We start from the raw sequence: 16,545 nt of genomic DNA on the forward strand, positions 1-16,545 counted from the left end.
GCCTCTAGTATTGTAATAACTATGTATGGTGCCAGGTGGGTACTGAAAATACCATATATTGGGTAAAGTATATGATTGCCTAACCACTATGCTGTACATTTGAAACTAATACAAAATAATATGGAATGCAAAAAGTAATTGAAAAAAATATTTAAAAACCTTTAGTTTTTTTTTATAAATTAAGCTATGCAAATATTTATATTGGCCAGCTAAATATGATCCCATGTACTTCCATGAATCTTACTGATCTGATTATATAGACCAAGTTCCTAGTAAAAAAATATTTCCCATCCAGTGTGGCTCAGTGGTTGAGTGTCACCTATGAACTAGGAGGTCATGGTTCAATTCTCGATCAGGGCACATGCCTGGATTGTGGGCTCGATCCTGTGTGGGGCATGTAGGAGGCAGCCGATTAATGATTCTCTCTCATTATTGATGATTATATATCTTTCTCCTGCTCCCTTCCTCTCTGAAATCAATAAAAATATATTAAACATTATTGAAGAACAAGAGGCCCGGTGCATGAAATTTGTGCACTTGTGGTGGGGGGGTGTCCCTCAGCCTGGATTGAGAGAGGGCGCAGGCCAGGCCGAGGGACCCCACTGGTGCATGATCGGGGCTGGGGCGGGGGTGGGGGGACACAGGAGGTTGGTCAGTTGGGGAGGGATCATGGGATGGCTTCAGGGTATGACTGACCCATCTCGCTCAGTCCGGATCAGCCAGACACCAGCAGCAAGCTAACCTACCCATCGGAGCGTCTGCCCCCTGGTGGTCAGTGCACATCATAGCAAGTGGTTAAGTGACCTTAGCATATCATTAGCATATTACGCCTTGATTGGCTGAATGGCTGACTGGACAACTGGACACTTAGCATATTAGGCTTTTATTATATAGGATTTGTAAACCAGAGGTTTTTGAAAGGTCCTACTTTTATAGTATTAGTGTTATAATAGCCTTTTGTATTTGTTTATAAGATGAAGGGAGAGAGGGAAGGCCATTTGGAAGCAATAAAAAAAAATCCAGATATAAAATTTTGCTTAAGATAGTGTAAAAAATAAAGGGAGTTTTGGTAAGTATGTCCTTGAACCAGATAGGATGATTACAATGTCTACTTGGTACACAGTAGATGCTCAATCAGCACTGATTGAATAAACGAAGAAGAAAAGAATAAAAGGAGGAATGAAATGTGCAGAAGATGAGGGTCTAGATTCCTGTGACAGAAATTACCACAGATACATGAAGATGGAGTATACAGGGTGGACAAAAGTAGGTTTAGAGTTGTTCATATGAAAAATAATGCAATAATTACAAAATGGTACAAGAATAAACTCACAAATGTAAACGTACTTTTTCCATACTCTGTATAACTATCTGCATGACTTTGGAAGAATCTTAGGAAACCTTTAAAAACATACATAATTCATGATCCTGTTCTTAAACATATTTGAAGAATGTCATATCTGAAAATGTCTTCATATTTAATGTTTTTCAAGTGATGATATTCCATACAGTCCTACAGTCAATAAAGCATGTACTCTGTATATTAAAGTGCATTTGCAGCCTCTGTTGCTATTCGTGGGTTTACTTGTGGTGCAGAGAAATGGTTAGAATATTCCCTAGCAATACTTCCCTAGATTATAACCTTCCCTATAGTACTTGTGCTTGGTGAATAAAGACCTGCCTACACCACTAAATATGTGTGCATTGTTTCAAAATTACAAAGGTTTATCATTGGTTTAATTTCCTCATTTGTTTTTTTTTAATATATGAATTTTTATTATTGACAGTATTACAGATGTCCCCCACTTTCCCCCTTTTTGCCCCCCTCCACCCAGTCCCTGCCCAACTCCTGACCTTTACCACACTATGGGCTATGTGTAGATGGGCTATGCATATATGTATATAAGTTCTTTGGTTAATCTCTTCCCACAAATCCACGCCCACCATCCCTCTGAGATCTGGTTTTGATACTCATTTCTATTGGATCAAATATTAGGATTGGTTCTGCTTTAAGAGATAATTAATCAAAATTACTTTTGGTTGATTTTACTACAGTTGCTGAGTTCTAGAGACAATGAGGAGAAATATAATGCTTTATGGTTTTATATTCGAAACTACAGGTATGATCTTAAGGGGTACACTGAACTGGGCTCATTAATCCATTGGTTTGTAAAAGGAAGATTTCAAAGTTAATATCCCTGAGAAGCATTTAAAAAGAGGGGAAGCATGAAAGAAGTGAAATATTTCATACCTGTGTGGCCCAAAAGAGCTGTAAGGTATGACTTTGCTAAGTCCAAACTTAACAGGACTTTGAGAAGAAGAAAGAAAAAGGGATGGATGTTGCAGTTCAGAAGGGCTGCTTTACATCTTGAATGATACATGCTGTGTGACAGTGATTGTGTCACTGAATGTTTCAAAGTCTCAGTTTTCTTATTTGTACATGGGAATATGATAATATGCAATCATAACACAGAATCATAATGTTATGAGGATTAAATTAGATAATGTATATGAAAACTCTTTGTAACTACAAGGAATGATGGTTTCCTACGCCAAAAACACATTGTCTAGTAGAAACGTCACACCAATGTGTCCATGGTGAGGGAGAAAATATGATTTTATTTCCACAGAGAGTTTCAAACAGAAAAACCAATGTCTCTATACTTCTACTTGTGGATTCAAAATAAATACAGAACTCTCCTATTTCTAGATACAGATTAATTTTAACTGGCTCTTACACTGCTATTGATGTTCATATCTACATGGTTTATCTGTTTCTTTCATTTTGACTGTTATCACATACAGTTAAAAAACCAGCATGTCATTCTTTTAAAATAAAAATCAATGGGTCATGTAACTGAACTCAGGATATTCTTTTTTAAAAATATATTTTATTGATTTCATAGAGGAAGGGAGAGGGATAAAGAGAGAGAAACATCAATGATGAGAGAGAATCATTGATTGGCTGCCTCCTGCACACCCCCTGCTGGGGATCAGGCCTGCAACCTGGGCATGTGCCCTTGACTGGAAATGAACCGGGGACCCTTCAGCCCGCAGGCTGACACTCTATCCACTGAGCCAAACTGGCTAGGGCCAGGATATTCTGATAGTAGACATAGCCTGGTAGTATTTCTTTTACTACACAATTTTGCCCAAATTTAAGACTCTTCTTAGGTTTATATTTGCCTTCCTGCTACTCCAAATCTCTATTTCTTGCTTTTCTTTTTTTTAGTAGTCAAGGAAACAAAGATGTACTTGTACTTACTTTTATCATGATTTTATAACTAATGTAGCACTGTAAGTGACTAAATGCTTACTTATTTATTTTAGAAATACGATATCATAATGATGGTGGGCTCAAACTCCCCTCCACAGAGGCTGGGTAATGTTTTAGTTCTCATGTACATTCTTCGAAATGTAAAGTGTTCTCAATGAGTTGCTCTTCCAGTAATGTGGATAAAGTTGTTTGATGTGAACCTCATTTCTTGTTTTGTTTCTGCACAAGACATGAGTATTTATAATACAGCAGAGTGGTTAGAATTATGGTAAAAAAATTGAATCATCTTGACTCAGTAATGTGCAAACTAAAACCTTGGATTTATCAGTTTTCTGCTAAAAACACTTTTCAAGCCTATCCTAAGGTCATGTTAAAAAATAGCAACAAGTGAAATTTGCCACAATAAGAGCATATACCACAAATGAACTGAACTGTTTAACATGAAAAGACTGTCTGTATGTGGGTTTGGGGATGAGGGGTTTCAAAGTTAGAATTATAGAAGGAAAAACATCATTCCAACAAGCCCCATCTGTATTATGAATAAAGGGGCCAACTCTATTGATTCTAAACTAAATTTTGTCATGTGGTATCTCCCCCAATATCAGATACAGAATCATAGGATTGAACTAGATGTGACCTTAGGCAAAATGGACTGTCTCGTGTTATAAATGAGGGCATTGAAGCTGAGAGAGGTTAAATGGCTTTCCCAAGATAACATGGTCAAATAATAGCTTAGCTTCAATTTGAAGTTAGGCCTTCTGATATTCACTCCAATACTCTTTTTATTGTATCACACAGTCTCCTTTCATGTACCTACTTATATTTATATCCAAGTCCTTATTTATTTTCAACAATGGATGAAAATCAAGCTATTAATATTTCCTCCTACTTTACATATAAATAAATAGCTCAAGCTATAATGGACCCCTTAGTATAGATTTTAAAAAAACTTTTCTTATCATCATAATCTTTTGGCCTTATTTGCAAATTTAGGTGCAATTGTTACAAATCTTGTAGTACATTCTGAAAGCAAATGTGACATTCGGCTCTCTAAAAGAAATTTTAAGATATAGTTCAAGAGTGCTTGTATATAACAAATGCGGGCATTGCTTTGCCTTGGACATTTATTACTTTCCTTGTTTATGCTTAAAATGAAAAACATACTAAGGATGAAACTGATAAGATTTTTTATTGATTAAGGTATTACAAGTGTGTGGTTATTCCCCCCCATCGCCCCTCATCCCCCCCAAATCCTGCCCTCACCCTCACCCTCTGTTGTCTGCCTCCATTGGTTATGCATATATGCATGCATACAAGTCTCTTGGTTGGTCTTTCCCCCTTACCCCACCCTCCCCTACCTTCCCTCTGAGGTTTGAGCATCTGATCGATGTGAAACTGATAAGATTTATATATATATATATATATATATATATATATATATATATATATATATATATATATATTATTGATTTCAGAGAGGAAGGGAGAGGGAAAGAGAGATAGAAACATCAATGATGAGAGAGGATCATTGATCGGCTGTCTTCTGCCTGCCCTGTACTGGGGATCAAGCCCACAACCCCAGGCAGGTGCCCTTGACTGTAATTGAACCTGGCACCCTTCAGTCTGCATGCCGACGCTCTATCCACTGAGCCAAACCAGCTAGGGCAAAACTGATAAGATTTTAATAGTACTTAATGGAGCAAACATACATAGGAATTCACTGCTTAACTATATGGCCTTGCTTTAGTCAATGCCACTTATAACATTCTATCATACGAATATTTCAAGATTATTGATCACAACAAGAATTAAATGATATGAAATCTCAGGAGGTCACAAAATTGGACTTGTTTTTATTAAAGCTCGAGCAATTCTTTAACAGGACTGTCGATCACACCCCTAAATGAACTGCCATTTGGAAAACTCGTCTGGTTTTCAGTTTTTTTCTTATTATAACTCTGAGAGAAAATATTTTTAAACCCAGTTGCCACTCTGTCCTTAGTAGCATACACTCTGCATCCTATGAAATTGGAAAAAGGAAGGAAAACAGTTCTCCAAATCTGTCATTAAGCCTGTTTTACAGTTTGGGGGTATAATACAGTGTCCTTCACATAGGTAACATATTGACATGTCTCCTCCACCATTACGTTTTCTGAGTTCTTACTATTTTCCAGGTACTGTACTAACAACTCTATATGAATTAGTTCACTAAATATTACAGCAAGCATGTTGGAGATGAGAATATTAACAATCAGAAAGGTCAAGTGACTTCAAGGTAATTCAGTGAATCTGATTCCAAAACCTGTATGCTATAATAGTAATAATTATAATGGCAATAGCACCAATAGTTGGAATTTATAGTGTTACCATGGGACTAGTACTGTTCCAAGTACTTACCATGTGTTTTGACTTACTTGTCCTAATAATAAACCAATATTTTAGGAACATTTATTATCCCCATTTTCTTCAGATGAAAGGTTGAGGCATAGAGAGTTTAAATAACCTTGATCACAATTATATTTCCTGCAGGTTTGTGGACAAATGTTCTTTCTTTAAAAGATTTTAGGATATCTTACCTTTGACTTTTGTTTACATTAGGATTCCAAAAGGAAAGATGTTTTAAGAATCCAAGCAGTAATAGTACAAAGTAATTGCATGCCAGTAATTTAGTTTTTTTAATCATGATTCAGCATTATCTTCTATGTTTATTGCAAGACATAGTAAAGCCTAACTTAAGCCATTTATAAAAGTTAATTTTCATAGGCTTGAAAACATTTATATAGGGACGTAACAAACAATATAAAATATCCTATACTCACAAAATATTTTTGTGAATGTCATGTGAAAAATTACTTTTATTGTTCCTCATAAACAAGCTTTATCTGTATATTCTCTTATTGGAACAGGGAGCTGCAATGCTAATAATGTTCCTACCTGCAGGAGTTTCCATCTGGTGTTCAGGTCTTCCAGAATATTGAGGTTATATGGTGACAACTGAATGCCCAATGTGGTGAGTTGACGAGCAAGGTCATTGACGTGGCTTACATTCTCTTTAAGAGGCACAATTTCTCCTCGAAGTGCCTGTGTGAAATAGTCAAGGGCAAATTGGAAAATGAGAATATTTAAAACAAAAAAAAAACAGACATATGGGAACTACAAGATATTTTATTCTGTTTGGGGTGCAGTATCAGTGATATTAGCTCTATCATAGTGGTAGTATAACAATGAACATTTGTTAATGGGTAAATAATAATATTTCTTGAGTACTTCTTAGATGCCTAATCCTGTGATGAGCTCTGTCCACATGTCATTTTATTTTCTTCCTACACAATAACCTTATGAGGTTAATACTTGGAGAATTCGCATTTTACACAGAGAAAACAAACTTGGAGAGGTTAAACCTTGCCCAAGATCCCATGGGTCAAAATTGAGAAACCTGGGATACATACCCAGGTTTGCCTGTCTCCAGAGTGCTTATTATTTTTTAAAAATGTATCTTTATTGTTGAAAATATTACAGATGTACCCCTTTCTTCCCCATTGACCTCCTCCACCCTGCCAGGCTTTCACCACACTATTATTTGTGTCCATGGGTTATGCACATATGCATATAAATGCCTATTCTTAAATTATATCATATACCTCTCCAAAGAAGTTCTGAATTGACAAAGTAACGGGAAAAATATGGTGCTGCTAGATTCTAAATTCTACTAATCTCACAACCAAATATAGATTTTTTTAACAAAAAAAGATATACTCAGTCATAAAATATTACATTCATACTTTGCACCAACTACATAATAAATAGATTCATTTAGAGATTAGGGTATTTTGTCAAGTTTTAAGAATGACTTCCTGGTCTTCTGGTATTTTAGTCCTTGTAGCAATGACTTAAGAAGTCTCCCATGGGGCTTCTCAGCTGTCTCTAAAGCACTAGATTGGGATTCTCTGATGCAATACATCATGACAATCTGTTGAACAGAAGAACACTATGCAGATATGGGGAGGATATTACCATGCGTTATATCTACCCTATTGAGATGACATTTATGGATCTTTAACATGATGTATGATGTCCAAATGTTCCAATGAGCAATTTCTAACGGACAAATTCCCTCACTTAGGAGAACAATTTGTGTAATATAATGTCTGTGCACAAGGACAGCATCATTTACTTAGCTATAGTGCTGTTTTAACTTGCTTGATCTGGGCACGTGTTATTCCTCTGGTTCCCTATGTTGATAAAAAAACATTGTTTACACTCACCTCATCTATAACCCTCCAATTCATCCCCATTGCAAATGGAAGAAACCCGTATGTACATTCTAAATAAGAATGTAATTATCCTCTCAAATCTACCTAAATATCTCACCACTAAAATGTGGTACTGTGTGGAGTGTAAGATTCTTATATAGTTCTTAGAAAACACAAGACACTGTGCTAATCTCTCTGCTGAACTCATAGTTTTTTATAAAGTGGTCATTAAAAATATTAAAGGATCATGGGGTTTCTTTTGAGAGATACTCTGGAATTAGTGGTGATGATGGCACAACCTTGTGAATATGCTAAACACTGCTGAATATTACACTTTATTTATTTATTTATTTTTTAAAATATATTTTATTGAATTTTTTACAGAGAGGAAGGAAGAGAGAGATAGAGAGCTAGAAACATCGATGGGAGAGAAACATCAATCAGCTGCCTCTTGCACACCCCGCACTGGGGATGTGCCTGCAACCAAGTTACATGCCCCTGACCGGAATCGAACCCGGGACCCTTGAGTCCACAGGCCGATGCTCTATCCACTGAGCCAAAAACGGTTTTGGCTGAATATTACACTTTAAAAGGGTGAATTTTATGGTATGTGAATTACATATCCATAAAAATTAAAACAAAGAAAAACAAAAGATACAATTCTGACTGAACACATACATACAACAATCCTATGTGATGTATGCATCTTTATTCAACTCCATGTCAGTGGAATGTCATAGGAATCAGTCTAAAACTAAAAGTTTTTATAGGGATTGATAGTAAATATTATTTCTAAAGAAATATGTCTAAAAATGAGTTATTATTTCTATGAAAACCAGGAAAGTTCCTTAAAAATTAAAAAGAAGTACTGTTGAATTGGAGTGGACAAGACTGCAAAAGATTGGAAAAATAATCCAAAAAATTTAGAAGGATTCAGCATTTAGAATAATTCTCATGTTTCCTGATGCACTCTGCCTACATTAAAGAAACTGGAAATCAAAAGTTTGCATTATTAGTGCAATTCATGGAGAACTCTAATCAGTGAATCTACACTCAAAGAAAAAAAAACCTTCACACAATATTAAAATATTGATGGCTATTTTAAGATGGAATAAAATGTTTAAGAAATATGTTTAATGCTTCCCTGATTTAACTGTCTTTTTCAATTAGTCGTTGAACTCTAGGTCCTAATTGAATTGGAATAAAGAACATCTATTATAAACTTTTAAAAAATAATATACTTTTATTGATTTCAGAGAGGGAGAGGGAGAGAGATAGAAACATCAATGATGAGAGAGAATCATAAATTAGTTGCCTCCTGCATGCCCCCCACAGGGGACTGAGTCCACAACCTGGGGCATGTGCCCTGATTGGCAATTGAACCATGACCTCCTGGTTCTAGGTTGACACTCAACCATTGAGCCACACTGGCCGGGCTAAACTTTTACTACTAGTATTTTACTGACATTGTTACTGCTACTAGTATTATGATCAATTAAGGATAAAAAAAAAACCACCCCATAGGTCTAGTTTAATTTGAATGCCTACATTGCTGTTTAGATAACTAGAGCTTTGGGGAGAGGTTAGTTGATAAAGACAACTTGGTGTAAGGTTCATTTTGGGCATATATTGTGATGGGCATGAACAGACTAAAGACCTTTAACCAGCAAGAAATCATCATAAGGTCACTAAGTACACAAGGATGGAGGAAAGGAGATAACTGGCGGTAGAAACAAAATGAAGAGAAAAAAGGGGCAGGAGAGTGTTCAAATCAGCCATCATTTTGGCATTTGACTTAGGTTCTGGGGGCAGCTCTATAGTATCTGAGGATGGCTATGGATTGTCAATGCCTAAAAGTGTACATAACAAAAACTAGAGCCCCCTCAACTCTGAATCACAGGACATACTATATAAAGAGTGAATACAGGTAGCATGTCATTTCAGTTGGTGTGACTTTGGGTTTGGCTATATTTCAAATATTAGTGCTGCTAATATTACACAACTAGAGGCCTGGTGCATGAAATTCATGCACTGTGGGAGGGTGTCCCTCAGCCCAGGTTGCACCCTCTCCAATCTGGGACCTCTCGGGGGATGTCCGACTGCTGGTGGGATCGGGCCTAAACCAGCAGTCAGACATTCCTCTCACAATCTGGGACTGCTGGCTCCCAACTGCTCGCTGGCCTGCCAGCCTGATCGCCCCCTAACCACTCCCCTGCCAGCCTGATTGACACCTAACTACTCCCCTGCTGGCCCGATTGCCCCCAACTGCCCTCCCCTACTGGCCCGGTAACCCCCAACTGCCTTCCCCTGCAGGCCTGGTCCCCCCCCAACTGCCCTCCCCTGCAGACCTGGTTGCCCCCAACTGTTCTCCCCTGTAGGCCTGGTAGCCCCCAACTGCCCTCCCCTGCCAGCCTGGGATATAAATTAATCTTTAAATTATTAAACATGTACAGTTAACTTTGAACAATATGATGTGCTATTAAGATACTACCAAAATTTCATTAGATTTTATTCTAATTTGAAAGCAGTGAGAAAATATCGAAGGGAGCCATTATACTGTGGGTTTTCTTGGAATCACTTAAACATCTGGAATATGTTTTCCATGAAAGAGCAAACTAAGTCTAATTTTATTATGACTAGTTTCAAGCAGGCAGAATTTTCACTTCATTAAATGTTGTCTGATTATAGATATTAAAGTACTGATTTAGAATGAGATATTAGTCTGATATGTCAAGTTTTTCTTTTTATGAAATTAAATTGCCTGTCAGGTCTTTGCTTATTGTTACGTAGTTAAAGATTTGTTCAAATCTGGATTTATAATTGTAGTCATTATCCATTTTGCAACAAAAGAAAGGAATGGTCTATTAAGAAAGGAAGCAGTTTTGACTAGATATTCAAGGGATAATTCCACAAGGCACAGAAAAAAGTCAATGTGGAGGACTGGAAAGAGTAAGTTGATTCACTTCTATTTTGAGGGCTTCTAATTCCTCTATGAAGTATGAAGTGAAGGGATCAAAATTCTGCCACCCTGAAGCAGCTTTTTAAAAAATATTTATTTAAGCTATTTATTAAGAAACAAAAGACTCAGAAAGAACCTTTGTCCCTTCCCCCTTTTCTGCCCAAGAGATTCAGACAGAGAAACCTGCTACAGGATGGAGAGTTTAGGATGTCCCCTTAGCCCAGTGGTCGGCAAACTCATTAGTCAACAGAGCCAATTATCAACAGTACAATGATTGAAATTTCTTTTGAGAGCAGAAAACCAACTTCTGCGCATGGGCCACGAAGTTTCAATCGCACTGTACGTTCGCGCCCGCACGTGGTATTTTGTGGAAGAGCCACACTCAAGGGGCCAAAGAGCCGCATGTGGCTCACGAGCCGCAGTTTGCTGACCACTGCCTTAGCCTAATTTGCATTAAGTATGGTACACAAGAGGGTTTCAGGCAGGTGCCTGCTGGCTAGATACCCTGTATCCCGCTGTTTTTGAGTCTCCTAGCAAGGATTTGCTTGCCAGGTGTGTTCCCCTCTTCCTCAACTCCCTGAAAATCACACATTCTCACTTCATAAATTTAATACTCCATTTTCCTCCTTTTCTTCTTTGTCCAAAAATGTGTCATATATCTAATGTTGCCTCCCTATCTTGGGAATTTTCATGCCTATGTGAATTTCTCATGTGCATGTATTAAAGTTTGATTTTCTCTTGTTAATCTGTGTCTATTAATTTGACGATTGGCCCAGCCAGAAGAACTTAGAAGGTGGGAGGAGAAGTATTAATATTTTTAGCCCCCACAGAAGCAACAGAGTTGCCATAGAATTGATATGTAACCAATATCCATAGAATGTAAACAGGAGTTAAGGGTAAGTGGGAACATTTGAATTAGTTGTGATAGAGGCTGTGAGATGGATTTGACCTAAGAAACCAGCAAGGTTGCCAGGCATGTTGAGGGCCCATTTGAGGCTGAGGACTCATACATTTTAGCCGAACCAATCTGCCCAATTTTCACTTTCTCTAAGTGTCCCATGCAAACATGGAGAAAACAGTTGGTTCGGGGTTTTTGTCAGGTGGCTGTGGCACAAACACTTAGGGACAAGAGAGTTTAAATTTTAGCTGGAATGTAATTGGAAAACAGACTGTGGAGTCTAAACTGGATTAGGAAGAAAGTGAAGCAAGATAAGGCTTGGAGATGGAGAGAAAATATCAGGGGTAAGTGATGGAGGTCCAAGACAATCCAGGAAAGATCATAGCAGGAGTAGCTGTACAAGCAAGCAAGGAGAGGAAACTACAATGCTTGAATTAGCTTTGCCATTTTTGAGTTTATAAATTGTGCGATATCTACACTAATAAAAAGAGTAACATGCTAATTGGCCATACCTTTGTGACGTCCACCAGCCAATCAGGAGTGACTATGCAAATTAACCCAATAAAGATGGTGGGTTAATTTGCATACACAGGCACTGAGCGGCCAGGGGCGGGTGGGACGCTTGCATTGTTGCCATGGCGACGACGCAGGCGTTCTGCACCACTGCAGCCGCTCCGGGCCTCTGAGCAGCATGGGAAGGCAGAAAGGCAGCTCTGGCCATAGTGAAGGTGGTGCCAGCAGCCAGGAGAAGGAAGGCCCATTCTTGCACGAATCTTTGTGTATCAGGCCTCTAATATATGTATATATCACATATCTAGTGTTGTATTTATATATCAATAGTGCTACTGAAAATCAGAAAAATTTTCCTTCTAAGCAATATTAAACATTCTTCCTGAAAATTCAACCTACTAATTTATAAAGGTCCTATTTCACTTACTAGGAATTCAAAATTAGTAGGGTCTGATGATGAAATGTCATTCTAGGGCTATATGTGCTATGCAGAGAAATTCACATTATGAATGCTACTTAAAAATGAAGTAGTGACTAACTGCATTTCTCTCTACAATGAAACTTTACTGAACAAATGTTTGTGAACCAAAGTCATTGAAAAATAGACTAAAAAGATGAGGTACTAGGAAAAGTCCCAGGATTCTTCATGCTGTAGTAGTGAGAAGCTGAGGGAGAGGAAATGGAAATCATGTCCACAAATACAGGTTTTAATACTGGTACTAGGTCTCCTATATATGGCTCACAGAAGGCCTCATAGGGCCCAGGTACCCAGGATTTGGGGTAGGTACAGCCCAGCTGGGTTTGCAGCTTCTGCATGTTTGAATGGTTATATCATCCATATGAGAATGAGTGCCCACCACTGGGGCCAAGATGGTCAAAGACTATATTCTGCTTTGCCCAGAGCAGTGGTCAGCAAACTGCGGCTCGCGAGCCACATGCGGCTCTTTGGCCCCTTGAGTGTGGCTCTTCCACAAAATACCACGGCCTGGGAGAGTCTATTTTGAAGAAATGGCATTAGAAGAAGTTTAAGTTTAAAAAATTTGGCTCTCAAAAGAAATTTCAATTGTTGTACTGTTGATATTTGGCTCTGTTGACTAATGAGTTTGCTGACCACTGGCCCAGAGGATCAGAGACCTATTGGAACCTTTAAAATGCATGGAAGGGGGAAATAAGCTACTCAAATGTGGTTGGATCAATAACAAAGAAACACAAGGTAAGATGTAGGCAAGCTTTTCATGTTCCACTGTTGTCTGTAATTTTGGGCTCTTTATTCTGGTTGTTTCCCTGCCTGGTGTGGTGCACAGTATGTAAGTTCAGTTTTTGTCTCTGAATACCTACTGCCTTCGGCTGGGTTTCAGAAAAGCAGAATCTGAGTGCTTTTAAGAGAAGGAGAGTGAGAGAAGCAGGAGGACAGGATAAGAAAGGTAAGCAAGGATGTGGTCTCTGCTGGAGACCAGCAGCAGCCTGGTCCCATAGGGAGCTCTGGAGCACAAATTATATCATAGTTGGCCTGTCTTGCTACAAGGGGGTTATCCTGTTCTACCTCAATGTCATTCAGTTTTTGCCACTAGCTGCTCCCTATCAGTCTCAGAGAAGGTGTGGTGTAAATTCCCAGGCAAGGTGGTTTCCTTTTGGCTGTGAAAGGTTTCCTGGAAAAGAGTGCAACTATGAGTCTCTAGCAGTCAACACAGAGTTGCTGGGGTATGAGTGCATTAGTCTAGTAAAGGAATCAGGCTGATGCGCCCAGAGTATCCACTACATAGACTAACTTGATCCATTTTTCCAATCTCCTTTACCCTTAGACTTCAAATTTCAGGTCATTTTTATCTATCTATCTATCTATCTATCTATCTATCTATCTATCTATCTATCATCTATTTATTTATTTATTTTTATATATTTTCATAGATTTCAGAGAGGAAGGGAGAGGGAGAGAGAGAGAAACATCAACCATGAGAGAGAATCATTGATGGGCTGCCTTCTGCATGCCCCCTACTGGGGATCGAGCCCGCAACCAGGGCATGTGTCCTTGACTGGAAATGAACCCGGGACCCTTCAGTTCGAAAGCCAACGCTCTAGCCACTGAGCCAAACCAGTCAGGGCTGTCAGGTCTTTTTAAAAAAATGTATTTTTATTGACCTCAAAGAGGAAGGGAGAGGGAGAAAGATAGAAACATCAATGATGAAAGAGATTCCTTGATTGGCTGCCTCCTGCATGCCCCACACTGGGGATTGAGCCCCCAACCTGGGCATGTGCTCTGACTGGGAATAGAACCATGACCTCCTGGTTCATAGGTCCATGTTCAACCACTGAGAATCACTGGCCAGGCAGGTACTTTTATTTTTTCTTGCGAGAGGCTTATCTCATTACTGTCTTTATGGGGCTATCACATAGATTTTCCACAAACCTGAGATATACCACTCTTTCCATAAGATCAAGTTCTTGATTTCTGCCAAATACTGAGGGATTTTTATGTGGAGTTAAAACACAGGGTGTAGTTTGCAGATTGAATGAGTACATCTCTTTGCCTTTAGTGTCACTTTTTGCCTCTGGTGGAGACATTCTCGACAATAAATTATGCCATTGAAACATGTACTCTTTTTAAATAGATATGCGGCTGCATTCCATTCCAGCATCAGTTTTTATGGCGGTAGCCTGAAGGCAAAATATTATGCTGTTTCTTTCCATTGTCTTCTTTGCATTCAGATTTCAAGGCAATTCTTGTATGGTTTCATATTTGGGCATGATCACTTTTGACGAGCAAAGTGAATAAGGACGTAAATAATAAAACCGATTCAGAACTAATGACCTAGATGTAGCATAATCAGAATGACTTAGAGTAGGTTAAGTAAAAAAATACAACCACCAAATTTTAGGAAAACAATATGAACTTTGAAGGCATGACAAAATTTGGTGCTTTTATTGTCTAAGCAATTATCAATAATTGTATTTTAACTATGGTTTCCCCTCAGAATCACCACAATTCCAAATTTGTGGCACTAAGAGAATAGCTATTAACTGCAGTATTTTTTTTTTTTACCATAGAGAATGCTTATGTTTTTATGAAAATTTATCTCTAGTTTATTTTTGTATTATTGAAAAAGAATGAACACCCAAGCACAAAAACATAAATTATTTTTTTAAAAAATTTATATTTACATCCATCATGATTCTTCATGTTTTAGGACATGGCTTTACTATGAAGCTTATATCCCCAACATTGTTCAAATTAAAGCTGAATTCTAGCTTTACCACACTAATAGTGCCCTGCTTCTTTCTTTTCTGTTCACACTGTTCATTTTGCCTTCCCAAATATAAATTGGAAATGAGGAGAAGGACACAAAGGAAAGGCTTTTACTTATAAGAACAAGTTGTACACACATTAGTTACTTTAATTTCCTTGGAAACTTGTTTTATAATCCTAACTCTGACTGCTAATTATTTCCCCTTTGGAGAAAACAAAAAGAAGCAAACAACACCCCAAAGCGACCCCCCCACAAACATTTCAAGCTATTCATAGCTTTCTAATGACACAATTAAAACAATTAAAAAGGCAGTTCATGAATGCTTTACAGAAGCTAAATGCAAAATATGCACAATTAAAATAAAAGGTCTCTAATGAGTATAAATAAATCACTTAACCAGTCCATGTGTTTAGGCTGTTAAGGAAACAGAAGAAATGCCAATATTTTCTTTCTGACAAAATTTAATTATATGTGACAAAAGTTCAAGCAAAATAGCAGTTAATAAAATCTGTTTACTTATTTAAGAATAAGTAACAATTCATAAACCACCAAAAACATCAACCACAAGGACACTGATATTCAAATTCAGGTGTTATTTTAGACAGATTGTTTTAGATTTCACAGGTTTTTTGAATTTGCAAAAGTTTCTGCCAGTCTGAAATGTTCACGGTCTGTGCCCACATTTGCCACTACCATTGCCCTTGCCTATGGGGACTGTCTTTCTCTAAACCTTCCCAACCAGAACTCTGTCTAAGGCAGTGGTTCTTCAACAATAACCTGCATCATAATCATAAACCATTTTTTTACACAGAGATTTCTGAGTTCCACCCTAGTGTTTTTGATTCTGTAGGTCCAGAATGGGCCTAAGAATTTGATATTTTTAACAAGAATTTAAAAGATGCTGTGTTCCTAGAACTCAGCAAGCTTATTCCCTTCCTTTCTTTCTTTCTTTCTTTCTTTCTTTCTTTCTTTCTTTCTTTCTTTCTTTCTTTCTTTCTTCCTTCCTTCCTTCCTTCCTTCCTTCCTTCCTTCCTTCCTTCCTTCCTTCCTTCCTTCCTTCCTTCCTTCCTTCCTTTCTTTCTTTCTTTCTTTCTTTCTTTCTTTCTTTCTTTCTTTCTTTCTTTCTTTCTTTCTCCTTCCTTCCTTCCTTCCTTCCTTCCTTCCTTCCTTCCTTCCTTCCTTCCTTCCTTCCTTCCTTCCTTCCTTCCTTCCTTTCTTTTTTCTTTCTTCCTTTCTTAAAAAATGTTAATATTCTTTTATATATTACATTACTAAAAAATTGAATTTCTTTAAAGAAGTAAAATAAAGCCTCCAAAAACTTGGAAATTGTTTTCCAAAGTTGATTGTATCATTCTACACTAGCTATTTATGGAAGTTCTAGTTGCTTCACATGATTGTCAATA

General features: G+C 37.7%; 1 protein-coding gene across 2 annotated transcripts in view; it reads right to left on the reverse strand.

Moving 5' to 3' along the window:
- DMD (dystrophin) overlaps window positions 1-16,545 on the reverse strand; it is a 2,362,317-nt gene that overhangs the window by 364,134 nt on the left and 1,981,638 nt on the right. For both annotated transcript variants that reach the window (XM_079764882.1, XM_079764883.1), the window contains exon 60: window positions 6,212-6,358. In XM_079764882.1, coding sequence (XP_079621008.1) covers window positions 6,212-6,358 — 147 coding nt within the window. The remainder of the gene's footprint in view (window positions 1-6,211; window positions 6,359-16,545) is intronic.

The sequence above is a fragment of the Cnephaeus nilssonii genome, assembly GCF_951640355.1.
Source record: "Cnephaeus nilssonii genome assembly, chromosome: X".
Taxonomy (NCBI): Eukaryota; Metazoa; Chordata; class Mammalia; order Chiroptera; family Vespertilionidae; genus Cnephaeus; species Cnephaeus nilssonii.